Source organism: Procambarus clarkii, chromosome 50 (assembly GCF_040958095.1).
Source record: "Procambarus clarkii isolate CNS0578487 chromosome 50, FALCON_Pclarkii_2.0, whole genome shotgun sequence".
Classification (NCBI taxonomy): Eukaryota; Metazoa; Arthropoda; class Malacostraca; order Decapoda; family Cambaridae; genus Procambarus; species Procambarus clarkii.
The window spans coordinates 25,260,464-25,286,939 of NC_091199.1; the positions used below are offsets into that span (position 1 = coordinate 25,260,464).

General features: G+C 44.9%; 1 protein-coding gene across 1 annotated transcript in view; it reads right to left on the reverse strand.

Moving 5' to 3' along the window:
* LOC123772788 (angiopoietin-related protein 1-like) overlaps positions 1–26,476 on the reverse strand; it is a 203,915-nt gene that overhangs the window by 11,642 nt on the left and 165,797 nt on the right. The window contains exon 4 of the mRNA XM_069303734.1: positions 7,401–7,597. Coding sequence (XP_069159835.1) covers positions 7,407–7,597 — 191 coding nt within the window. The 3' untranslated portion in view covers positions 7,401–7,406. The remainder of the gene's footprint in view (positions 1–7,400; positions 7,598–26,476) is intronic.

Consider the following 26,476-nt stretch of genomic DNA (forward strand, 5'->3'; position numbering starts at 1 on the left):
ATTTCCATATACATATCCAGGTTTATATTCCCCAATAATCTTTGGCAGGTGGAGTCCGGATTTCTTGGCGTTCACAGTTTCGATCAATTTGTTGACTTTTACTTTCAATTCGGCTGTAGTGTCCTTCGTTACCCTTTGGAATTTAGTTTGGTCAGAGAGTATGAGGTTCATTTTCGCCAGATATTCGTCTTTTTTAAGAATGACTCATATTGGCGACCTGTCACCTCTCCTGACAACTATCTCCTTGTTCTCACGAAGGCTCTAAGCTGCCGCATTGAGCTCGGGGGACAGTATGGTGCTTCTGTAGTTGCCTTGATTCTTTCCTCCTTCCGCAATAAGTTCTGCTTGTAAGGTATCTTTGGTGGTGACCTTCTTTTGTGTCTCGAGGCCGAATATGTCGTCCAACAGAATCTCCAACTCCACTCTCCGGGCCATCTCACTCGGTCTGGACATAACGTGACAGTTTATACCCAGATTTAGGAGAGTGACTTGGTCCTCAGTGAGGTTGATTCCTGCAAGGTTCTGGAAGCCATCTCTTGGTCATGGAATTGCCATAGGTCCTCCATAGGTCCTCCGTCCCTCTTTCTGGCTTCGCTATGTTGATGACATTTTTGCTTTATGGCGTCATGACCAGCCTTTCCTCTCCTCTCTTAAAAATCTGGCTCCTTCTATCCATTTCAAAGTTGAGTGTTGTTACGAACCCGACTCCATCGTCGGAGTACGGAGTAGCAACGTCAACGCCATCTGTGAGTCTGCTCCCTAACCCCCCCCCCACCCACTAAATGGACGACGCCATCTGGTGGTGGCAGTATGATACCTGCAAGAGACGCTAGATTCCTGCCCTAGTCAGCCGAAAAAGTCGCTGTAGCTGACCTCTGGTGAGGTGGCGCCTGGAAATCAGCGCCCTCTATTGGGATATGAGTTGCATGTCAATGTCAGAGTCCGTAAGTGGTATTTCCTAGTGTCCCAAGTACTGGCCAGTTTACTGATGACGTGTCTGTATCCACAGAGGCGACGTAGGGCTGCGGTGGTACGAAGACAGTCAGTATACCCAGGGCAGCCTATTATCTCTCTACTTCATTCTGCTTTACGTGAGCAGTGAGCCGCCGCCGAAGAGGAACCGAGTAGTATCTGCTGTCTGTCTGTGAAGTGGCAGTGACAGAATTCGGTGTATCCCGGGACTGGCTAGAGGAAGAGACGACCGACAGTGAGGTGCTACGGAGGAGTGTAACTAGCTAGTTGCAAGAAGCTCCTGCCAGGAGTTCGTTACCCTTGTATTTGTTCGTGTAGAGGCCCAGCAGCGCGAGGCTGATGTTCTCTGCCAGCACCAGGCTGGAGAGTGATTGTGGGCGTTCCCAAGAAGCACCTAGGGATACTGTAGATAGGCTGGCCCGTGGCTAGGGTAGACTCGTTGGTGTTTCCCTGTACTGGTTGAGGACTGTACTGTGTGTTGAGGAGACAAGGAAGTTGACAAGGCTGCATTGTATGAGCATCGAGGAGCGCTTAGTGTGTCCTATGAGAGCGACACATGTGAATATATCAGTGTAGTAATACTTCGTTTATGATTCTATTTAAGGTGTTGGGAAAGTGATAATGTGAATATATTGATGATTTATGAAGTGTCGAATTCCTTTCAACTCCCCCCTTGTGTTTTACTTACATTACCAAGCCCACTCCTTGAAAGCCACTACCGACTTTGGGGTCGGACACTAGTACTTTGGTTCCTCCAGCAAAGAACCCGGTTGTGACCCATAGTGGCCGTAACAAGTGGGAATCTAATTCCCTCCTTCCTTTTCTTGACGTTCAGGTTCACAGCTCTGTTTCCGGGTTCTCTCTCTGTCTGCCGCAAACCCATGCATAGTGGCATGTACATTCACTTCTTTTCGTACCATCCTCCTACTGTTAAGAAGTGTTCTCGTCTCTCACTTCCTCCGTGCTCTATGCATCAGCGACCCTCAGTTTCTTGATTCTGAAATTGCCTTTATCTACAAATCATTCTCTCGCCTTGGTTACCCTTTGCATTTCATCAACTGTGCCTTCTCTCAAGCTAAACGAAATTTCTTTCATCCTAAACCTGCTTCAAACACTAGTAGCACTGTGCTCTGCCTTCCCTTCATATCTGAACTCAAAACTTTTACCAACACCTTTCGTCCTCTTGACATTAAACTCGCCTTTCGACAAACTAACACACTTCGTAGCAATCTAGTTCACACGGCTCCTCCTGTTTCTAATGCTGCTGGTGTCTACTCTATTTCCTGTTCGTCTTGTCCTCTACAATAATTTGGCGAAACTGGCCGTACACTGAATGACAGACTTAAAGAACACAAGAGAAGTGTTAAGTCTGCAGACACTAACAATGCTCTCTTCTGTCATGTGAGGGATTCTAATCATCCCATTGATTGGTCTTCCTCCAAAATAATATTTCCTGTCTCTACTCTACACGTCTTGTCTTGTTAAATCAGCTCTAATACACAATGTACCCAACATGAACTTGAGATCTGGCTTTGTTGCTGTGGACTCTTCCCTTTCACAGTATATACTCTAATCTTTCTAACAAACATGACCTAACACAGCTTACCCTTCCGTTTATTATCTTCTTTTTTTCTGTTCATTGTTTTCTCTTACGTTCCTTTGCTATCCTCTTCTTATTCCTATTACTATCTCCTTCTCATTCGTTGGTTACAATAGGAGCTGACTCGTATGGGCCAATATGAGTCCTGCAGTTCTCACACTGCAGTTCTTATTCCTACTACTATCCCCTCTACTACACCTTACTTTGCTCCTCACCTCTCTTGCCTATTTATTACCTGCATCTACTTCGTCATCAGAATCGTCTTGAGAATGGTCCAGGAATGACCAAAACGTCGTCGTCCCTTCACCTTCTAGTGTGTGGTCTGGTCAACATACTTTAACCACGTTATTGTGACTCGTCGCCTGCATCAAAAGTACAAGCGTACCATCACCATCACAATTTCCAGCTCAGCACTACCATCAAAAGTACCAGTTCACCACTACCATCAAAAGTTCCCTCTCGCCGTTACCATCACAACTACCAGCTTACGACCATCATAACAAGTACCAGCTGACAACTACCATCACAAGAACCAGTTAATCACTACCATCTCAAGTACCAGTTCATCACTACCATCTCAAGTACCAGCTAACCACAACCACCACAAGTACCAGCTCACCACTGCCATCACAGGTACCACGGTACCACGCCCTTAACACGGAGCGGTACGGGATGGTACGGCGCCGTACATGGCTGTACCGTGCGTCACGTGAAAAAGTCAGTCCTTCACTGTTCACTGGTAATTCCGCAGAATTATGAATACTAGGTTTCCTACACAACACTGAAACCTTCACGAGTTCGTCTCTCACAGGTACCTTCTAACAAAGGCACGACGGATGTCATATTCACACAGGGATATAACAGGCCCCCTCAGTTCACTATCACTGGGTGGTATTCAACAATCACACGGGAACGGCGACGATCCCAGTAAGTTCACTACAGTGTTATTTCGCCTACGACCTTCTTCCACGAAACTGGATTCTTACTCAAACGGCTCCGGGATCATGGCACGACGATCGTGAATGACTTTTGCGTCGTTGCAGGCAGTATTTCCAGTGCTTGGCCTAGCACGAAAACCACACAACCTCTCCCAGCCACAGACATGGTAAGAATGACTTCTCATCAAGCTGAGAGACCCATCTCAAAAGCAAGCACCCCTCAGCTTCAGGCACCAATCACAACCAAGCATCTTCACAGGCTTGGTGCGTCGACCAATCACGTTCTCCCAAGACGACACTCTCTACCTAGCAGGAGGGTTCAATAGTGGTGGTCAGCCAACAACCCTTAACCCCCCAACCCCCGTCTCTCCACTTCAACTTGTACAAAAATCCACCTGCAATAAACTCCTCCCAATACCTTTCTCTACAGACTTGCTACAACAACCACAGTAACTTTAATGACTAGCACTCTTCATGGGCTGTCTATTGACACCCAGCATGACTGTGTAAGGGTTGTATTTTTTAAGCATGTGCTCTTGTGCACACCTACTGGCCAAGCAGCACATGGTCAAAGGAGGAGCTAGATAGTAAACGAGAAGGTCTTATAACAACAATGAGAGAGATCATAGTGAGAGCGGATGACGATAGATCACGACTTCATGATAGTCGCCGACTTCAACTTGAAATCCATAGACTGGGAAGCATATGGAGCTATAACAGGAGATTTTTGGACCTGTAAATTTGTAGACCTCATCCTGGAAACATTCTTGTTTTAACGTGTTAAACAAGCTACGAGGATGAGGGAAGGGGACGTTCCCTCCATGCTAGATTTGATATTTACCAGGAAGGAGGAAGAAATATTTGACATTCAGTACCTTCCTCCCTTGAGTAAAAGTGACCATGTCTTTTTGGGAATAAAGTACGCAATGCGTTATAATCTGGAAGAAAATAAGGAGGTTGATGCAATTGAAAAACCTGACTTCAGGAGAGGACATTATGGCAACCTTAGAAAAAGTTTTAGTGAGTATAATTGGACAGACTTGTTGCTAGGCAAGGAAGTGAATGAGATGTATTTCAAGTTTTGTGAAATATATGATAAAGGCACACAAAAATTTATACCAAAACAGAGATGCAGAACTAGGAAACAGGATTGGTTCAACAGAAATTGCGAGAAGGCCAGAGACCAAAAGACACAAAAATGGAATCAATACAGGAAGAGGCCAAACCCCCCAAACATACCAGCGACACAAAGATGCAAGAAACAATTACACGGCAGTGAGGAGAGAGGCAGAAAGAAATTTTGAAAAAGGGATTGCAGACAAATGTAAAACAGAACCAAGTCTATTCTATAAATTCATAAACAAAACAACAAAATGCAGGTAAAGGATAATATTCAGAGGTTGAAAATGGGAAATAGATTCACGGAAAATGAAAATGAAATGTGTGAAACATTAAAAGAAAATTTCCAAAGTGTGTTTGTACAAAATGAAATCTTCAGGGAACCAGACACAATAAGAATTCCAAAGAACAGCATAGAGCATATAGAGACGAAGTGGAAAAAATGTTCAAGGAGCTAAATAAGAACAAAGCAGTTGGTCCAGATGGAGTTTCACCATGGGTTCTGAGAGAATTTGCACCTAAGCTCAGCATTCCATTTCAACTGATTTTTCAGGCATCCCTGTTTACAGGAGTTGTAGCTGATGTGTGGAAAAAAGGCTAACATAGTTCCAATCTACACAAGTGGAAGCAGGGAAGACCCCCTTAATTATAGACCTGTATCATTGACAAGTGTAATAGTCAAAATATTGGAAAAAATAATTAAAACTAAATGGGTAGAACACCTGGAGAGAAATTATATAATATCAGACAGACAGTATCGTTTTCGATCTGGAAGATCCTGTGTATCGAATTTACTCAGTTTCTATGATCGAGCAAAAGAGATATTACAGGAATGAAATGGTTGGGTTGACTGCATCTATCTGGACCTGAAAAAGGCTTTCGACAGTGTTCCACATAAAAGGTTGTTCTGGAAAATATTGGAGGGGTGACAGGTAAGCTTCTAACATGGATGAAAAATTTTCTGACTGATAGAAAAATGAGATCAGTGATCAGAGGCAATGAATCGGACTAGAGAAATGTCACAAGTGGAGTACCACAGGGTTCAGTTCTTGCACCAATGATGTAGATCATTTATGTAGACAATAAACCAGTTGGTATACAGAATTATATGAACATGTTTGCTGATGAGGAGAGCCGGTCGGCCGAGCGGACAGCATGCTGGACTTGTGATCCTGTGGTCCTGGGTTCGATCCCAGGCGCCGGCGAGAAACAACGGGCAGAGTTTCTTTCACCCTATGCTCCTGTTACCTAGCAGTAAATAGGTACCTGGGTGTTAGTCAGCTGTCACGGGCTGCTTCCTGGGGGTGGAGGCCTGGTCGAGGACCGGGCCGCGGGGACACTAAAAAAAAGCCCCGAAATCATCTCAAGATCATCTCAAGATGATGCGAAGATAATAGGAAGGATAAGAAACTTAGATGATTGTAATGCCCTTCAAGATGACCTGGACAAAATAAGTATATGGAGCACCACTTGGCAATTGGCATTTAATGTTAATAAATGCCATGTTATGGAATGTGGAATAGGAGAACATAGACCCCACACAACCTATATATTATGTGAGAAATCTTTAAAGAATTCTAATAAAGAAAGAGATCTAGGGGCATAACTGGCAAACCCCTCACAGTGTTCAAGAGAGAACTGGATAAGCACCTCCAAAGGATACCTGATCAACCAGGCTGTGACTCATACGTCAGGCTGCGAGCAGCCGCGTCTAACAGCCTGGTTGATCAGTCCAGCAACCAGGAGGCCTGGTCGACGACCGGGCCGCGGGGACACTAAGCCCCGGAAGCACCTCAAGGTAGCCTCAAGGTAGGTAGGGGTGGTTCTAGATAGAAAACTATCACTTGAGGACCACATAAAGAATATTGTGCGAGGAGCCAGCTATGCCACGCTTTCTTACTTCAGAATTGCTTTAAGTACATGGATGGCGATATACTAAAGAAATTGTTGATGACTTTTGTTAGGCCAAAGCTAGAATATGCAGCGGTTATGTGGTGCCCATATCTTAAGAAGCACATCAACAACCTGGAAAAGGTGCAAAGACATGCTACTAAGTGGCTCCCAGAACTGAAGGACAAGAGCTACGAGGAGAGGTTAGACGCATTAAATATGCCAAACCTAGAAGACAGAAGAAAAAAGAGGTGATATGATCACTACATACAAAATAGTAACAGGAATTGATAAAATCGATAGGGAAGATTTCATGAGATCTGGAACTTTAAGAACAAGATGTCATAGATTTAAACTAGCAAAACACAGATGCCGAAGATATATAAGAAAATTTACTTTCGCAAACAGAGTGGTAGACGGTTGGAACAAGTTAGGGGAGAAGGTGGTGGAGGCCAAGACCGTCAGTAGTTTCAAAGCGTTATATGACAAAGAGTGCTGGGAAGACGGGACACCACGAGCGTAGCTCTCATCCTGTAACTACACTTAGGTAATTACACTTAGGTAATTACATACTCCTGTGCATACTTTTCAGTGCATAAGGGAGCTGGAAAAATCCATCTCCTGACACAACCACCACAAGTACCAGCCCACTACCAGTAGCATTTGGTAAGTCAGGTACAATTAAGAAGGTTTGATTGCGGAGAATGAAGAGCTGAAGCTGCCACATAAGTCACTAATTGTTAAGTTAGTAATAGGTAAGGCAGTAGTAGGCAAGGCAGTAATAGGCAAGTTAGTAATAGACAAGGCAGTAATAGGGAAGGCAGTAATAGGGAAGGCAGTAATAGGGAAGGCAGTAATAGGGAGGCACCACATTATCTTACCAACAATCACTGGTGACAAGTTGGGAAGTTCTGGGGTCGTATCATCATCTGTATCCGATGGAGTGGCACCCAGTCGCCTCTCACACCTGGCGTCCAGTAACGTGTCCACATGCTTCTATGGGGACCCGTGGGATTAAAATGACTGCACGACCTGTACCACCACCCGCCACCTTGGTGGTACTGAGCACAGGACTCACCTGTGGAGGGAGACACCACACATAGGTTACAGAGTTTAGTAACATGTCCACATGTTTACACATCTGCACACACATGTACACACACGAAAGAGTGGACCATGCTCGGGAATTGTAGTTCTAAGGGCCCCGAGTTCGATTCCCGGCCGAGGCAGAAATAAATGAACAGAGTTTCTTTCACCTGATGCATCTGTTCACCAAGAATTAAATAGTTGGACAGCTGCTACGGACTGCATCCTGGGGATGTGTGTTTGTTAGAGAGACATATATGTAGCAGATATGATAGAGTAAAATAGGTCGGAAATCAGTACATTAGACAACCGACGGTTAGAAAGGCGGGGCCCAAGAACTAACACCTCAACCCTGCAGACACATGTAAATAAACACACGCGCACGCACACTGGCACTCAAACAATAGCATACACTTACACATAAACACACACAAATAGGTGAGTACACACGCACGCACGCACACTGGCCCTCAAACAATAGCATACACGTTCACATAAACACACACACACACGCACACAGGCACTCAAACAATAGCATACACGTTCACATAAACACACACACACACGCACACAGGCACTCAAACAATAGCATACACGTTCACATAAACACACACACGCACACAGGCACTCAAACAATAGCATACACGTACACATAAACACACACACACACACTGGCACTGCAACAATAGCTTACACATAAGCACGCACACAGGCACTCAAACAATAGCATACATGTACACATAAACACACACACACGCACGCACACGCAAGTAGTAGGGAATGCAGTCTAAAGAGGATTGTTTTTTTTTTAAATCCCGTTTAGACTGCAGAGGGTTCCAGGTCAATTGGGCCAGTTCTCGCTGGACTCCAGAGGGTTCCAGGTCAATTGGGCCAGTCCTCGCTGGACTCCAGAGGGTTCCAGGTCAAATGGGCCAGTCCTTGCTGGACTCCAGAGGGTTCCAGGTCAAATGGGCCAGTCCTCGCTGGACTCCAGAGGGTTCCAGGTCAAATGGGCCAGTCCTTGCTGGACTCCAGAGGGTTCCAGGTCAATTGAGCCAGTCCTCGCTGGACTCCAGAGGGTTCCAGGTCAAATGGGCCAGTCCTTGCTGGACTCCAGAGGGTTCCAGGTCAAATGGGCCAGTCCTCGCTGGACTCCAGAGGGTTCCAGGTCAAATGGGCCAGTCCTTGCTGGACTCCAGAGGGTTCCAGGTCAAATGGGCCAGTCCTCGCTGGACTCCAGAGGGTTCCAGGTCAATTGGGCCAGTCCTCGCTGGACTCCAGAGGGTTCCAGGTCAAATGGGCCAGTCCTCGCTGGACTCCAGAGGGTCCAGGTCAAATGGGCCAGTCCTCGCTGGACTCCAGAGGGTTCCAGGTCAAATGGGCCAGTCCTCGCTGGACTCCAGAGGGTTCCAGGTCAAATGGGCCAGTCCTTGCTGGACTCCAGAGGGTTCCAGGTCAAATGGGCCAGTCCTCGCTGGACTCCAGAGGGTTCCAGGTCAATTGGGCCAGTCCTCGCTGGACTCCAGAGGGTTCCAGGTCAAATGGGCCAGTCCTCGCTGGACTCCAGAGGGTCCAGGTCAAATGGGCCAGTCCTCGCTGGACTCCAGAGGGTTCCAGGTCAAATGGGCCAGTCCTTGCTGGACTCCAGAGGGTTCCAGGTCAAATGGGCCAGTCCTTGCTGGACTCCAGAGGGTTCCAGGTCAAATGGGCCAGTCCTCGCTGGACTCCAGAGGGTTCCAGGTCAAATGGGCCAGTCCTCGCTGGACTTTTTTCTTCAATGTATCTAAGAGCTCTTCGAGTTGTGAGTCCAGAATTCTTAGACGAAGAATTTAAGAATATTGATTCGATTGGTATTAAGCTTTGTTACCCACTGAATTTTTTGGAAGTTTGTCGTAACAAAGCACGTCGTACATATTATAATAATGTATGCAGTGAAAGGATTCGCCCAAAGAATGTGTTATGTTTACCATATTTCTCTGGGTTTGAGAATATTGTCAAGGCCTTGAAACTTTTTAATATATATGTAATGTTTAGCTACGAAAACACTGTTGGTAAGCTATTAGTTAGGAACAGCCCTCGTAGTGATAATTGCGTCATTTATAAAATACCTTGTAAGGAATGTAATAAGTTCTATGTCGGGCAAACATCTAAAGATTTAAAATGTAGAATATCGCAACATAAATACTCTGTAAGACATGGCCAATTGTCTAATGCTTTGTTTGTGCATTTGTCAGAAAAAGCTCACCAAATTGATTGGGAGAGTGCTTCTTCAATAACAAATTGTAAAAGCACCTATAACAGAAACATAATTGAATCTGCTTTGATACAGATCACCAAAGAAAGTAATTTGAATATTAGCAGTGGTCTATATAACTTAGATCCATTTCTAATAGATCAGCTAAAGGGCGATTTAAGTAGGATCATTGAAAAACATTTGTCTCACTAATTCATTGTATATATTTACCTCTTTATGTTATAATTACCTATGTATTGTGCTTGTATGTCTGCTGTATCAGATGGGCCATTGGGCTACATCGGATGGGCCAATTGGGTGCATCTGATGGGCCAATGGGCCGTCTGCGTTGTCCAAGTATTGTACCTCACCTTACTTCACCACTCTCTCCTGCCTATTTATACCCATCACTCGATCTGTAAAATCATTCCTTCTGAAGATGTATTTAATATACATATATAAGGAAATTCCTGTTTCATTTTCCTCCGTGGTCTGACATTGTCATATATATATATATATATATATATATATATATATATATATATATATATATATATATATATATATATATATATATGTATATATATATATATATATATATATATATATATATATATATATATATATATATATATATATATATACATATATATATACATATATATATATATATATATATATATATATATATATATATATATATATATATATATATATATATATATATATATATATATATGACCGAAAAAGTAAGATTAATAATTCTAACACGAATTTTCTCAATATTTCTTATGGTTCTTTTCACTGTTGATGGTAATTGAAAAATCAATTCTCCAAAATCCAAGGTGAAAAAGATTAAGCAAGAAAGAGAAGGCTGGGTGACTGCATTTTCTTGGATTGTCGGAAAGCCTTTGACACAGTACCGCATAAGAGGCTGGTACATAAGCTGGAGAGACAGGCAGGTGTAGCTGGTAAGGTGCTCCAGTAGATAAGGGAGTACCTAAGCAATAGGAAGCAGAGAGTTACGGTGAGGGGTGAGACCTCGGATTGGCGTGAAGTCACCAGTGGAGTTCCACAGGGCTCTCGACTCGGTCCTGTCCTGTTTCTGATATATATAAATGATCTCAAGGAGGGAATAGATTAATTTCTCTCAATGTTTGCTGACGATGCCAAAATTATGAGAAAGATTAAGACAGAGGAGGACTGCTTGAGGCTCCAAGAAGACCTAGCCAAGCTGAAGGAATGGTCGAACAAATGGTTGTTAGAGTTTAACCCAAGAAAATGTAATGTAATGAAGATAGGCGTAGGGAGCAGGAGCCCAGACACCAGGTATCATCTGGGAGAAGAAATTCTTCATGAGTCAGAGAGATAAAATGACTTGGGGGTTTACAACACGCCAGACCTGTCCCCTGCATCCCATATCAAGAGAATAACATCACCGGCGTATGCCAGGCTGGCCAAAATAAGAACGGCATTCAGAAACTTGTGTAAGGAATCATTCAGATCTTTGTATACCACATATGTCAAGCCAATCCTGGAGTATGCAGCCCCAGCATGGAGTCCATATCTAGTCAAGGATAAGGCCCAACTGGAAAAGATTCAAAGGTTTGCCACCATACTAGTACCCGAGCTGAGAGGTATGAGCTACGAGGAGAGATTACGGGAATTAAACCTCACTTCGCTGGAAGACAGAAGAGTTAGGGGGGGACATGATCACCACATTCAAGATTTTCATGGGAATTGATAGGGTAGATAAAGACAGGCTATTTAACATAAGAGGCACACGCACTAGGGGACATAGGTGGAAACTGAGTGCCCAGATGAGCCACAGAGGTATTAGAAAGAACTTTTTTAGTGTCAGAGTGGTTGACAAATGGAATGCATTAGAAAGTGATGTGGTGGAGGCTGACTCCATACACAGTTTCATGTGTAGATAGGATAGAGCGCAATAGGCTCAGGAACCTGTACACCTGTTGATTGACGGTTGAGAGGCTAGACCAAAGAGCCAGAGCTCAACCCCCGCAAGCACAATTAGGTGAGTATACACACACACACACCTTAATCCTTCCAGAGGGGTACAAGGTGATAAGAAAAGAAAGGACACAGATACAGGGATGGGGAGTGCACTCCTAATAAAGCGGAAATGGAGGTTTGATGACCTGGAAAATCAGTGTGCCAATGAGAGCACAAGCTCCATACATGGAACTCTGACAGCGGATTAGAAGAAGATTGTGATCTTGATACACTTCAATTCCCCACCAAACAGTAGAAGGCCCAGTCAGGAGTATGATGACAGCAACAAGGCATGTATAGATGAACTGCAGAAGGCAGCAACAATACTGCATAGTGTAACATTCCTCGGTAGTATAGGAATTTTTGTTTATATTTTTAGATACATGTAATAAACGTTAGGTGTGTTCCTTAACATGTCAAGGTAGACATTGATGGGGAGTGGGTAGTACACGGATGTGAACCTGATAGTTCCGTAGTACGCTCCCGGATGACTGAAAGTTCAGTCTGAAGATATAACTTTAATGTTTATGTTTGAGAACGGTGTGGCCGGCTCTAGAGGACACATGGACTTGGCTAGTGAAGAGCCAAGAGAGTTTAATAGCTAGACTTTGATGGTAGAGTAGGGCCATGTTATTTAGCTATGTCAGTAAGGATAGGATGTATGTTTCCTGATGTTAGAGGATTGCTGTCAGTTGACAGCTGAGAAATTTTTGAAATGTGAACATATTTATTATGATGTTGGACTCTATTATTTGTCAAATTTTATTAGTTAGGTTAGCTTTTGTTTGTGGCATGAGTTGAATTGTGGGTTTGGATACTAAACCTCGTGATTTTTAACAAATTAACAAGGTTTACTAAGTGATTGTGCGGGGGGGGGGGGGGGGGGTTGTAACAAACTAGGCTGGTTGTAAGAATTATCCAGAGTGGTTTATCGACAAAAGAGAATGGGAAGCTGAGCCGCGTGGTGACCTGGGACCTGACCCCAGGGAAATTCGCGGTGAAAATAACATCGACGCTTTGTTCATAGCTTCGTATAATGAACCATCCTATAGTATTCAGTAATTTAGAGAAATTAGCCTTTATTCATTTTGTATTAAAATTGTATTGTATAATAGTACTGGGTACAATATCAAGAGTATTCTAATTATTGAGTTTAAGTCACTATCAGTGACGTCACGAATCAGATCTAAGTTGTAAGGCGGAGTGACCGGCGGTCATAGGTCATCAGGGTTGACATGTCTACTATTTCTCAAAGTTCAATTAACCATTTTGGGGATCGGGAACAGCTCTGCCGTTAGATGCTTGTGTAATTTAATTTCAGTAAAATAATTCAACCAGTCTGGATCAATTAAGTACAACAGAGGTTAATTGTTATAACTTAAACCTGGCTAAGTAACTTGGTAAAACTTAGACTATGCGGAACAATACAATGTTCTAGTCTGGGCTAGACCAGACGAGGATAGATCAGTGTGGACTCCAGATCTACTGGGAGAGGTCACCCCATCTTACCTCTCCCAAAACCAGCCCCAATATCTAGCTGGTTGCCCAAGGTATAGTTGCTATGGTTATGTATAGGGATAGTCTCATTACCATTCAGGTCAAGTAGGGAGTTTTAAAGTGACAGGGAGTGAACATATTTAGATTTTGTTTTAGTTTTCTTTTAATAAATTAATTAGTTAATAATTTGCATTTTTATTGTTTCCATGTGTTTATGTGTATACTTGTCCTGGTCACGTGGTCCACACAAGGCAGAGTTGAATTGGGCGCCGATTCTAACATCGAATCGGAATTCATCATTACCGTGTAATTTATTCCACACTCAAGGTCATCGGTTATAGTGGGGATCAAGCCCCAAGGTTGGTTAATTAGCATGATCGATCCAGACCTCGATCATTGCTCCTGTTACTGGTCTGGTGGCAGCGGAGGCGACTCTAGGGTTTTGCTCAAAGCCTAGGTCACGTCATACTGGTTGTAGAATCCTAAGTCGGTCAATCGACTTAGGACCACGTGGCGTGGAGTTGGCTTTGGTAAAAAGTTTGGAGTCCCTTGTAGAGAATAAAAAGTAAGAATACGGGTAGAGGGAAAAGAAGAAGGGTAGATAAGTAGAGAGAAACCCTACCCGTGTTACAATAGAATGAGAGCAAAACTGCTGGTCATGGGGACCTAAATCACAGAGAAATAAATTGGGAAACAAAGAATCCCCATGGCGGGGAAGAAACGTAGGGAGCGAAGTTAGTAGACGTTATTGACAGGAATTTCCTAATTCAGCATGTGAAGGAAGACACAAGGGAAATAGGAGGGTCGCCGATCCTATTGGACCGATTTTCACCCAGAATATGGAAGACATCGAAAATTTGGAACATGAAATAGCACTAGGAGCCAGTGACCATTGTGTCCGAGTCTTTGACTTCATGATGGAACTCAAAATTGTGACCAAAGAACAAGAGGTCCAGGAACCGAGAGCTGGTTACAGGAAAGGGGACTACCTGGGAGAAGTGCAGTGGGAGGAAGAAATTAGAGGAAAAACAGTACATGATGCGATGAATCTAGTCATATGGAAATGCAAGGAGGCTGAAGAGATATTTAATCCAACCGTAAAGGAAAAAAAGCAGGAGGGAATATAATACCCCATGGTTTAATAGACAGTGTCAGGAAGCAACAAATGAGAACCAGGAGGGAGTGTAGGAAGTACAGAAGATAAAGGACAGAGGACAACAGGATTAGATGAAACAGAGCTGGAACGATTACATTAACATAAGACGAGTATCGGAAAGAAATTATGAGAATGATATTGCAATCAGAGCGAAAAAGCAACCTAAATTACTACATAGCCATATAAGAAGGAATATGTCGGTAAATAACCAAGTGACAAGACTGAGGAAAACAGAAGGCGGATATACTGTAAGTGACTAAGGAAATCTGCAAGGCACTGAATGCCAGTTTCCATGGAGTGTTCACTACCGAGCCTGAGCAGCTCCCATTGTTAGGTGAGATTGCCCTAGATGAAAGACTATCAGATGTAGAGGTGGCAGCAGGGGAGGTAATGAAACAGTTGACAACACTGGATGCAACTAAAGCAGTTGGACCAGACAAAGTATCACCGTCGATACTAAAAGAAGCAGCGCAGGCCGTCATCGTGCCTCTGGCAAAGATCTTTAATGAGTCACTTATGTCGGGAAAATTGCCCAGTTGCTGGAAGAAGGCAAATGTAACGATTTTCAAGAAAGGAGAAAGGGAGGAGGCACTTAAGTACAGACCCGTATCACTGACAAGCATCTCCTGCAAAATACTTGAAAGAATAATTAGGCTAAGTCTTGTTGCTCTCCTGGAGAGCATTATGTTTGTAAACAAACACCAACATGGGTTCTGGAAAGGGAAATCGTGCCTAACAAACTTTTTGGAATTCTATGATAAAATAATGAGGATAAGACAGGACAGAGATGGTTGGGCAGATTACGTATTTCTGGACTGCCAAAAAGCCTTTGATATGCGGCTGCTGTTCAAACTCGAGAGGCAGGCGGGGGTGGGAGGAAAGATCCTAGCACGGATAAGGAACTACCTAACAGGAAGGAGCCAAAGAGTTACGGTAAGGGGCGAGAAGACGGACTGGCGAACAGTAACAAGTGGAGTACCCCAAGGACCGGTGCTGGGACCAATTCTATTTCTAGTATATATTAACGACATGTTTACAGGAGTAGAGTCCTACATGTCGATGTTCGCAGATGACGCAAAGTTGATGAGAAAAGTTGTGATAGATGAGGATTGCAGGATCCTCCCAGAAGACCTGAACAGGTTGCAGAGAGGGGCAGATAAATGGCTACTGGAGTTCAACAAGAGCAAATGTAAAGTTATGGAAATGGGACTAGGAGATAGGAGACCAAAGGGACAGCACACGACGAAGGGGAACAGCCTACCTGTGACGATGCGTGAAAGAGACCTGGGCGTGGACGTAACACCTAATCTGTCTCCTGAAGCACATATAAATAGGATAACGACAGCAGCATACTCTACACTGGCAAAAGTTAGAACATAATTCAGAAACCTAAGTAAAGAGGCATTTAGGGCGCTTTTCATTGCCTACGTGAGGCCAGTCTTAGAGTATGCTGCCTCATCATGGAGTCCCCATCTGAAGAATCATATAAGGAAACTGGAAAAGGTTCAGAGGTTTGCAACAAGACTCGTCCCAGAGTTACGAGGGATGGGGTATGAAGAGCGCCTGAGGGAACTGTGCCTTACAACACTAGAAAGAAGAAGTGAGAGGGGGGACATGATAGGAACAAACAAAATACTCAGGGAGATTGACAGAGTAGACATAGACGAAATGTTCACAGGGAATAGTAACATAACGAGGGGACATGGGTGGAAGCTGGAAACTCAGATGAGTCACAGGGATGTTAGGAAGTTTTCTTTTAGCGTGAGAGTAATGGGAAAATGGAATGCACTTAAAGAACAGGTTGTGGAAGTAAATGCTATTCATAATTTTAAAACTAGGTATGATAGGGAAATAGGACCATAGTCATTACTATAAACAACCGATGCTCGAAAGGCGGGATCCAAGAGTCAATGCTCGATCCTGCAGACACAATTAGGTGAGTACACACACACACACACACACACACACACTAACTAAGGGAAAGAGCACAAGAAGTTAATCCAGATGTAATCGGACTCACTGAAACAAAACTCTCTGGAATCATAACGAATGCCGTGTTTCCCCAGGAGTATACAGTAATAAGGAAAGAGAGGGAAGGTAGGGGAGGAGGCGGAGTGGCCCTATTCATGAGAAGGGAATGGAGTTTTAAGGAGATGGCCATCCCGGGCTGTGAGGAGTTCAGAGACTACATAGCAGGCACCATAACAATGGGAGGACCAAGAATAGTAGTAGCAGTAATATACAACCCTCCATCAAATGACAGGAGACCCAGTCAAGAGTATGAAAACAACAACAAGGCAGTTAACACTATAATTGAGAGGGCAGCCTCTGCTGCCTGTAGAAATAGATCCCACCTGCTCATCATGGGCGACTTCAATCACGGAAAGATTGACTGGGAGAACAAGGAACCGCATGGAGGCGAGGATACGTGGAGAGCCAAACTATTGGAGGTGGTGACAAGCAACGTTTTAACCCAGCATGTCGGAGAACCCACAAGGATGCGAGGCAATGACGAACCAGCGAGACTCGACCTAGTCTTCACTCTGAACGACTCCGACATAAGAGAAATCGGTTTTGAGGTCCCAGTAGGAATGAGCGACCACAGTGTACTGGTGTTTGAGTACTTGATTGAAGAAGGGTTATTGAACTCGAGGAGGCATACCGAAACCAAAAGGTTAGTATACCGAAAGGGAAACTATGAGGGGATAAGAAAATTCCTAACAGATATAGCATGGGAAACAGAGCTCAGGGGAAAGACGGCCCAAGATATGATGGATTACATCACGCAGAAGTGCAAGGACGCAGCAAACAAGTTTGTCCCAGTCCAAAAGGAAAACAGAGAAATGAAGATGAGAAACCCATGGTTTAATCAAAGATGTAGGCTAGCTAAGCAGCAAAGTAAAAGGGCATGGAGAAACTATAGGAATAACAGGACACTGGAGAGCAGAGAAAGATACCAGAATGCCAGGAATGAATATGTCAGGATGAGAAGAGAGGCAGAAAGACAATACGAAAATGACATCGCAAGCAAGGCAAAGACTCAGCCTAAATTGTTGCATAGCCACATTAGGAGAAAAACAACAGTAAAGGAACAGGTTATGAGATTAAGGATAGGGGCGGAAGGATTCACTACAAATGACAAGGAAGTGTGTGAGGAATTGAATAAGAAATTCCAGGAGGTCTTCACCTTAGAGCAAGGAGAAATTCCAGAGGTAAGTGAGGGAATAGCTAACCAGGAACCACTGGAAGAGTTTGAGATTACCAGTGGGGAAGTAAGGAAGTGTTTACTAGAGTTGGACGTGATGAAGGCTATAGGCCCAGATGGAATCTCCCCTTGGGTTCTAAAGGAAGGAGCAAGAGAACTGAGCCTACCACTCTCCATAGTGTATAACAAATCACTGGCAACAGGGGAACTGCCAGATATTTGGAAAGCAGCTAACGTAGTCCCGATATACAAGAAAGGGGATAGACAGGAGGCACTGAACTACAGGCCAGTGTCCCTAACCTGCATACCATGCAAGCTGATGGAGAAGATTGTGCGAAAAAAACTAGTGGAGCATCTGGAGCGAAGGAACTTTGTAACACAGCATCAACATGGGTTCAGGGATGGCAGGTCCTGCCTCACAGGGTTACTTGAATTCTACGACCAGGCAACAAAAATAAGGCAAGAAAGAGAAGGGTGGGCAGACTGCATATTTTTGGATTGTCAGAAAGCCTTTGATACAGTGCCACACAAGAGGCTAGTGCGAAAGTTGGAGATGCAGGCTGGAGTGAGAGGGAAGGTACTCCGGTGGATAGAGGAGTACCTAAGCAACAGGAGACAACGAGTCTGTGTGAGGGATGAGGTCTCAGATTGGCGAGACGTCACAAGTGGAGTCCCGCAGTGGTCAGTCCTTGGACCTATACTGTTTCTGGTATATGTAAATGATCTCCCAGAGGGTATAGATTCGTTCCTCTCAATGTTTGCCGACGATGCAAAAATTATGAGGAGGATTGAAACAGAGGATGATAGTAGGAGGCTACAAGATGACCTGGATAGACTGAGTGAATGGTCCAACAAATGGCTGTTGAAGTTCAACCCGAGTAAATGCAAAGTAATGAAACTAGGCAGTGGAAACAGGAGGCCAGGCACAGGATACAGAATAGGAGATGAAGTACTTAATGAAACAGACAGAGAGAAAGATCTAGGAGTTGATATCACACCAAACCTGTCTCCTGAAGCCCACATAAAGAGAATAACGTCTGCGGCATATGCGAGGCTGGCTAACATCAGAACGGCGTTCAGGAACCTGTGTAAGGAATCATTCAGAATCTTGTACACCACATATGTAAGACCAATCCTGGAGTATGCGGCCCCAGCATGGAGCCCGTACCTTGTCAAGCACAAGACGAAGCTGGAAAAAGTCCAAAGGTATGCTACTAGACTAGTCCCAGAACTAAGAGGCATGAGTTATGAGGAAAGGCTGCGGGAAATGCACCTTACGACACTGGAAGACAGAAGAGGAAGGGGGGACATGATCACAATCTACAAAATCCTCAGGGGAATCGACCGGGTAAACAAGGATGAACTATTCAACACTGGTGGGACGCGAACAAGGGGACACAGGTGGAAGCTGAGTACCCAAATGAGCCACAGAGACGTTAGAAAGAACTTTTTCAGTGTCAGAGTAGTTAGTAAATGGAATGCATTAGGAAGTGATGTGGTGGAGGCTGACTCCATACACAGTTTCAAATGTAGATATGATAGAGCCCAATAGGCTCAGGAATCTGTACACCAGTTGACTGACGGTTGAGAGGCGGGACCAAAGAGCCAGAGCTCAACCCCCGCAAGCACAATTAGGTGAGTACAATTAGGTGAGTACACACACACACACACACACGCTGTGCTAGGAGAAAGGGAAGTAAACCAGGCGGCCTTGCAAGAGTTCGAAATTACGAAAGAGGAGGTCTAGAGACACCTGCTGGATCTGGATGTTAGAAAGGCTGTTGGTCCAGACGGGATCTCACCATGGGTACGGAAAGAGTGTGCAGAGGCACTTTGCTTGCCACTCTCCATAGTGTATAGTAGGTCACTGGAGATGGGAGACCTACCAGAAATATAGAAGACGGCGAATGTGGTCCCAATATACAAAAAGGGCGACAGGCAAGAGACACTGAACTACAGGCCAGTGTCCTTGACTTGTATACCATGCAAGGTGATGGAGAAGATCGTGAGAAAAACCTGGTAGCACATCTGCAGAGAAGGGACTTCGTGACAAATCGCCAACATGGGTTCAGGGAGGATAAATCTTGCCTGACAGCCTTAATAGAATTCTACAACCAGGTGACAAAGATTAAGCAAGAAAGAGAGGGCTGGGCGGACTGCATTTTCTTGGATTGTCGGAAAGCCTTTGACACAGTACCGCATAAGAGGCTGATACATAAGCTGGAGAGACAGGCAGGTGTAGCTGGTAAGGTGCTCCAGTGGATAAGGGAGTACCTAAGCAATAGGAAGCAGAGAGTTACGGTGAGGGGTGAGACCTCCGATTGGCGTGAAGTCACCAGTGGAGTCCCACAAGGCCCTGTACTCGGTCCTATCTTGTTTCTGATATATGTAAATGATCTCCCAGAGGGTATAGATTAATTTCTCTCAATGTTTGGGGACGATGCCAAAATTCTGAGAAGGATTAAGACAGAAGAGGACTGTTTGAGGCTTCAAGAAGACCTAGACAAACTGAAGGAACGGTCGAACAAATGGTTGTTAGAGTTTAACCCAACCAAATGTAATGTAATGAAGATAGGTGTAGGGAGCAGGAGGCTAAATAAAAGGTATCATCTGGGAGAGGAAGTTCTTCAGGAGTCAGAGAAGGAAAAAGTCTTGGGAGTTGATATCACACCAGACCTGTCTCCTGCAGCCCACATCAAGAGGATAACATCAGCGGCATATGCCAGGCTGGCCAACATACGAACGGCATTCAGAAACTTGTGCAAAGAATCATTCAGAACTTTGTATACCACATATGTCAAGCCAATCCTGGAGTATGCAGCCCCAGCATAGAGTCCATATCTAGTCAAGGATAAGACTAAACTGGAAAAGGTTCAAAGGTTTGCCACCAGAGTAGTACCCGATCTGAGAGGTATGAGCTACGAGGAGAGACTACGGGAATTAAACCTCACTTCGCTGGAAGACAGAAGAGTTGGGGGGACATGATCACCACATTCAAGATTCTCAAGGGAATTGATAGGGTAGAAAAAGACAGGCTATTTAACACAAGGGGCACATGCACTAAGGGACACAGGTGGAAACTGAGCGTCCAAATGAGCCACAGAGATATTAGAAAGAAATTTTTTAGTGTCAGAATGGTTGACAAATGGAATGCATTAGGAGGTGATTTGGTGGAGGCTGACTCCATACACAGTTTCAAGTGTAGATGTGATAGAGCTCAATAGGCTCAGGAATCTGTACACCACTTGATAGACAGTTGAGAGGCGAGACCAAAGAGACAGAGCTCAACCCCCGCAAACACAACTAGGTGAGTAAAACTAGGTAAGTATAGGAGTGTATACAAACGCAGTGATCAAGTATATAGTGAGCTCCTACAGCGGTAGATCAATTAAGAAAAAATAATAAGGTTGAGTGGCACCATCAGTGTATCGTATTATGTGACAGTTTAGCCAGGGCCTATGAACTACCTTGCCGAATATTGTGTGTGAAGCGTATTATAGCTTACATAGTTATCGATCTCCCAAAGTTTGTGCACCGTTTAGGAACGTATACTATGTAGCGCATACTGATTGACGATCAGTGAGGAAGATAGGAACGAACAGTATACCAGAAATACGTGGATGTCAGGTCAGCAGGAGAAGCCCGACGACCCAACCCCGTCATATGGACATCTCTTCAAACTTACCTAGGATGTGCTTTCTCGGGGTGAGCTGATGGTAGGTACCCCTCTCTAGGTCATCAATAAGGTGTACAAAGTGACTTAAAATAATTAATTCAAAATATATTTGGGATATTTAGACCTACAATTCCGGGTAGCTCATTCCGGGTACAGGTTCTTGAAACTTCCATGTGACACAGGTCCTGGTGACCGACAATACTTCCTCTCACCTCACCCCATCCCACCAACTTCCCACGCCTCATACTCTCCCAAAACACCCCCTACCCCTCCCCCTATGCACAACCCCCCTCCCCCCGCACTCACGCACACGCGCTCTCTTTCCCATCTCCCCCCCACCTCTCTCTCTCTCTCTCTCTCTCTATCTCTCTCTCTCTCCCACTCTCCCCCCCCCCCCTCTCTCTCTCTCTCTCTCTCTCTCTCTCTCTCTCTCTCATAGGGGAAAAACATGGCAGAGAGGCTAACTCCGGGAAACAAATACAGGAGGATAAACATGACAGGATCATTCCCAGAGGAAGGGGAAGGACAGGAAGTCTGGGTTAAGGATATAATCGAGCAAGTGTGGAACAATTTCAGTGAAGGAGTGAGGGTAATGAGGGAGACAATACCCAGCCTGCAGGATGAGCTGATGGCAGCAAAGGAGGAAATAAAAAGTCTGAGAGAGAATCCTACTCAGTACCAGACGCAAACCACCCCTCAGGAAGGCAGTTATGTTCTTATAGAAGGGACTTATACAATACAACCCTCATTTGCAGAATTGTTCAAAAAGAACCCTGAAGCAAGGTCTGCAGTAAGCTGGGAAGCTGCCATGGAAGTAGCCTCTTCTCAGGAAGCAGCTAGATGTACTAGCCGGCTGATAGAGAGAAAAAGAGCAGTTGTAGTAGCAGGCTTTAAGGAGCAATCGGGGACCAGCCGAAAGGAGAGACAAGGACAACAAAGGCAGTTACTGAGATCCTTAATGAGGTAAGGATGGAGAGGGCTGACCAGAAAAGGTTATATTTCGAATATTGAAAAGGTTTTCAGGCTTGGAGAGTACAACAAGGACAAGGACCGATTGATAAAGGTGGTATTCATGAGAGAGAACACAAAAGAGGATCTGTTAGCAAAGAAGAGCGGACTAGCAACTGTACCGAAGTTCAGAAAAGTATTCCTGCAGAGGGATATGACAAGGGACGAGTGAATGAGGGCAGCAGATACGAGGAAGGAGCGCAGGGAGAAGGAAAGGAGTCAGGGAACCAAAACTCCAAACCCTACAATCCCAGAGGGGAGTGGGGAACCCTCCACAAGAAGTTCAATAGCTACAGGGAGAAGAGCACCACCCTCGCCTTCCACCCAATAGACATCCTACCTCTCCCAATCCCTGCCAGCCCCCATTAAGTGCCCACCTAGGGCCTCCTCCCCCACTCACCCCCCCCCCTTCCCCAGGACCTCCCTTCTCCCCCAACCCTCCCAGCCCTTCCTTCTTCCCCATGCCATCTGTCTCCCCCACCCCCCAAGCCTCCATTCCCCCCATCCCCCTAAGCCCTCCACTCTCCCCCACCCCTAAGCCCTCCATTCTCCCCCACTCCTCTAAGCCTGCCCCTCTCCCCCCACTCCCCTAAGCCCTCCCTTCTTCCTCATCCCACTCAGTTTTCCCTTAAAAATGAACCCCAGGCCCTCCCTCCCCCCAAATCCCCGCAAGCCTCCCCCATCTCACCCCCCCCCAAGCCTCCCACTCTCACCCTCCCCCTTAGCCTCCCCCTCTCACTCTCCCCCCTCCCCCAGCCCTCTCCCCTCCACCACCCTCCCTGTACCAGATCCTCCGAGCCCATGCACAACCCAGATCCCCCAGGTCCCCCCTCCTTAGGCCCTCCTACCCCGAACCCTCCCTGCTTACCTGCTTCAGGGGAGTCATCAGACACTGAGGAAGGACAGAAGAGAGTCAGTTTCATGGTGATGTACTCGAACATAGTTCACTTGCCTTGCAGGTAATCCCATCTAAGGGAAAGAGCACAAGAAGTAAACCCAGATGTAATCGGACTCACAGAAACAAAACTCTCAGGAATCATGATGGATGCAGTGTTTCCCCAGGTGTACACAGTTATAAGGAAAGAGGGGGAAAGGTAGGGGAGGAGGCAGAGTGGCCCTACTAATGAGAAACGAATGGAGTTTCAAGGAGATGGCTATCCTGGGCTGCAAGGGATTCAGAAACTACATAACAGGCACCATGACAATGGGAGGACCAAGAATAGTAGTGGTATTGATATATACCCTCCACCCCATGAGAGAAGATCCAGGCAAGAGTATGACAACTACAACAACATGGCAGTTAACACTATAATTGAGAGGGCAGCCTCTCCGGCTTGAAGAAATAGATCCCATCTGTTCATCATGAGGGACTTCAGTCGTGGAAGGATAGACTGGGAGAACAAGAAACCCCATGAAGGTGAGGATACGTGGAGAGCTAAACGTTTGGAGGTGGTGACAAGAAACTTCTTAAGCCAGCATGTCAGGGAACCCACAAGGATGAGAGGTAACGATGAACCAGGGAAACTTGACCTAGTCTTCACTCTGAAGGACTCTGACATAAGAGATATCGGTTTCGAGGCCCCAGTAGGAATGAGCAACCACAGTGTACTGACATTTGAGTATCTGGTTGAAGAAGGATTAAGGAAATTGAGGAGGGGAACTGAAAACAAAAGGATGGCATTCCGAAAGGGAAACTATGAGGAAATAAGGAAATTCCTAACAGACATAACATGGGAAACTGTCCTCAGAGGAAAGATGGCCCAAGACATGACGAACTACATCACGCAGAAGTGTAAGGAGGCAGGAGACAAGTTTGTCCTGGTCCAAAAGGAAAACAACGAAATGAATATGAGAAACCAATGGTTTTACCAGAGATGTAAGCTAGCTAAGCAGCAAAGTAAAAGGACGTGGAGAAACTATAGAAACAAGAGGACACTCGAGAGTAGAGAAAGATACCAGAGTGCCAGGAATGAATATGTTAGGTTAAAAAGAGAATGGAAGAATGGCAATACAAAAATGACATCGCAAGCAAGGCAAAGACTCAACCTAAAATGCTGCACAGCCATATCAGGAGAAAAACAACATTAAAGGAACAGGTAATGAAATTGAGGATAGGGGCTGAGAGATTCACTACAAACGACAAGGAAGGGTGCGAGGAACTGAATAAGAAGTTCCAGGAGGTCTTCACGTTAGAGTAAGGGGAAGTTCCAGAGATGAGAGAGGGAATAGTTAACCAGGAACCACTAGAAGAGTTTGAGGTTACCAGTGGGGATATAAGGAAGCTCTTGCTTGAGTTGGATGTGACAAAGGCTATAGGCCCAGAGGGAATCTCCCCATGGATAATAAAGGAAGGAGCAGAATCACTGTGCTTGCCACTCTCCATAGTGGATAACAAATCACTGAACACAGGGGAATTGCCAAAAATTTGGAAGTCTGCTATTGTAGTCCCAATATACAAGAAGGAGGATAAACAGGAACCACTGAACTACAGGCCAGTGTCCCTAACTTGCATACTATCCAGGTTGAATGAGAAAATTGTGCGAAAAAAACTTGTGGAACATCTGGAGCAAAAGAACATTGTAACGCAGCATCAACATAGGTTCAGGGATGGCAAGTCCTGCCTCACAGGATTAATTGAATTCTACGATCAGGCAACAAAAATCAAGCAAGAAAGAGAGGGGGTGGGAAGACTGTATATTTTTGGATTGCCAGAAAGCCTTTTACTCAGTACCACACAAGAAGTTAGTGAAAAAGCTGGAGATGCAGTCTGGAGTGAAAGGGAAGGTACTCCATTGGATGAGGGAGTACCTAAGCAACAGAAGACAGCGAGTCACTCTGAGGGGTGACTCGCCTGTCTGTCTCCTGAAGCCCACATAAAAAGAATTACATCTGCAGCATACGCGAGGCTGGCTAACATCAGCACAGCTTCAGGAACCTGTTAAAGGAATCATTCAGAACATTATACACAGCATATGTACGACCAATCCTGGAGTATGTCTCCCCACCATGGAAACCGTACCTTGTCAAACACAAGACGAACCTGAAAAAGTTCAGAGGTATGCCACTAAGCTAGTCCCAGAAATAAAATGCATGTGTTACGAGGAAAGGCTGCGTGAAATGCACCTCACGACACTGGAAGACAGAAGAGTAAGAGAAGACATGATCACTACCTACAAAATTCTCATAGGAATTGCCAGGGTAGATAAGGATAAACTTTTTAACATGGGTAGTACGCGAACAAGGGGACACAGGTGGAGACTGAATACCCAAATGAGCCACAGGGACGTTAGAAAGAACTTTTTCAGTGTCAGATTAGTTAACGGGTGGATTGTATTAGGCAGTGATGTGATGGAGGCTGACTCCATACACAATTTCAAGTGTATGTATGATAGAGCCCAGTAGGCTCAGGAATCTGTACACCAGCTGATTGACAGTCGAGAGGCAGTACCAAAGAACAAGAGCTCAACCCCCACAACCACAAATCGGTGAATAAAATTAGGTGAGTACACACACACACACACCGATGATGCAAAAATTATGAGGAGGATTGAAACTGAGGACGATAGTAGGAGGCTACAAGATGACCTAGACAGACTGAGTGAATGGTCCAACAAATGGCTGTTGAAGTTCAACCCGAGTAAATGCAAAGTAATGAAACTAGGCAGTGGAAACAGGAAGCCAGACACAGCATACAGAATAGGAGATGAAGTACTTAATGAAACGGACTGAGAGAAAGATCTAGGAGATGATATCACACCAAACCTGTCTCCTGAAGCCCACATAAAAAGAATAACGTCAGTGGCATATGCGAGGCTGGCTAACATCAGAACAGCGTTTAGGAACCTGTGTAAGGAATCATTCAGAATCTTGTACACCACATATGTAAGACCAATCCTGGAGTATGCGGCCCCAGCATGGAGCCCATACCTTGTCAAGCACAAGACTAAGCTGGAAAAAGTCCAAAGGTATGCCACTAGACTAGTCCCAGAACTAAGAGGCATGAGTTACGAGGAAAGGCTGCGGGAAATGCACCTTACGACATTGGAAGACAGAAGAGTAAGGGGAGACATGATCACAACCTAC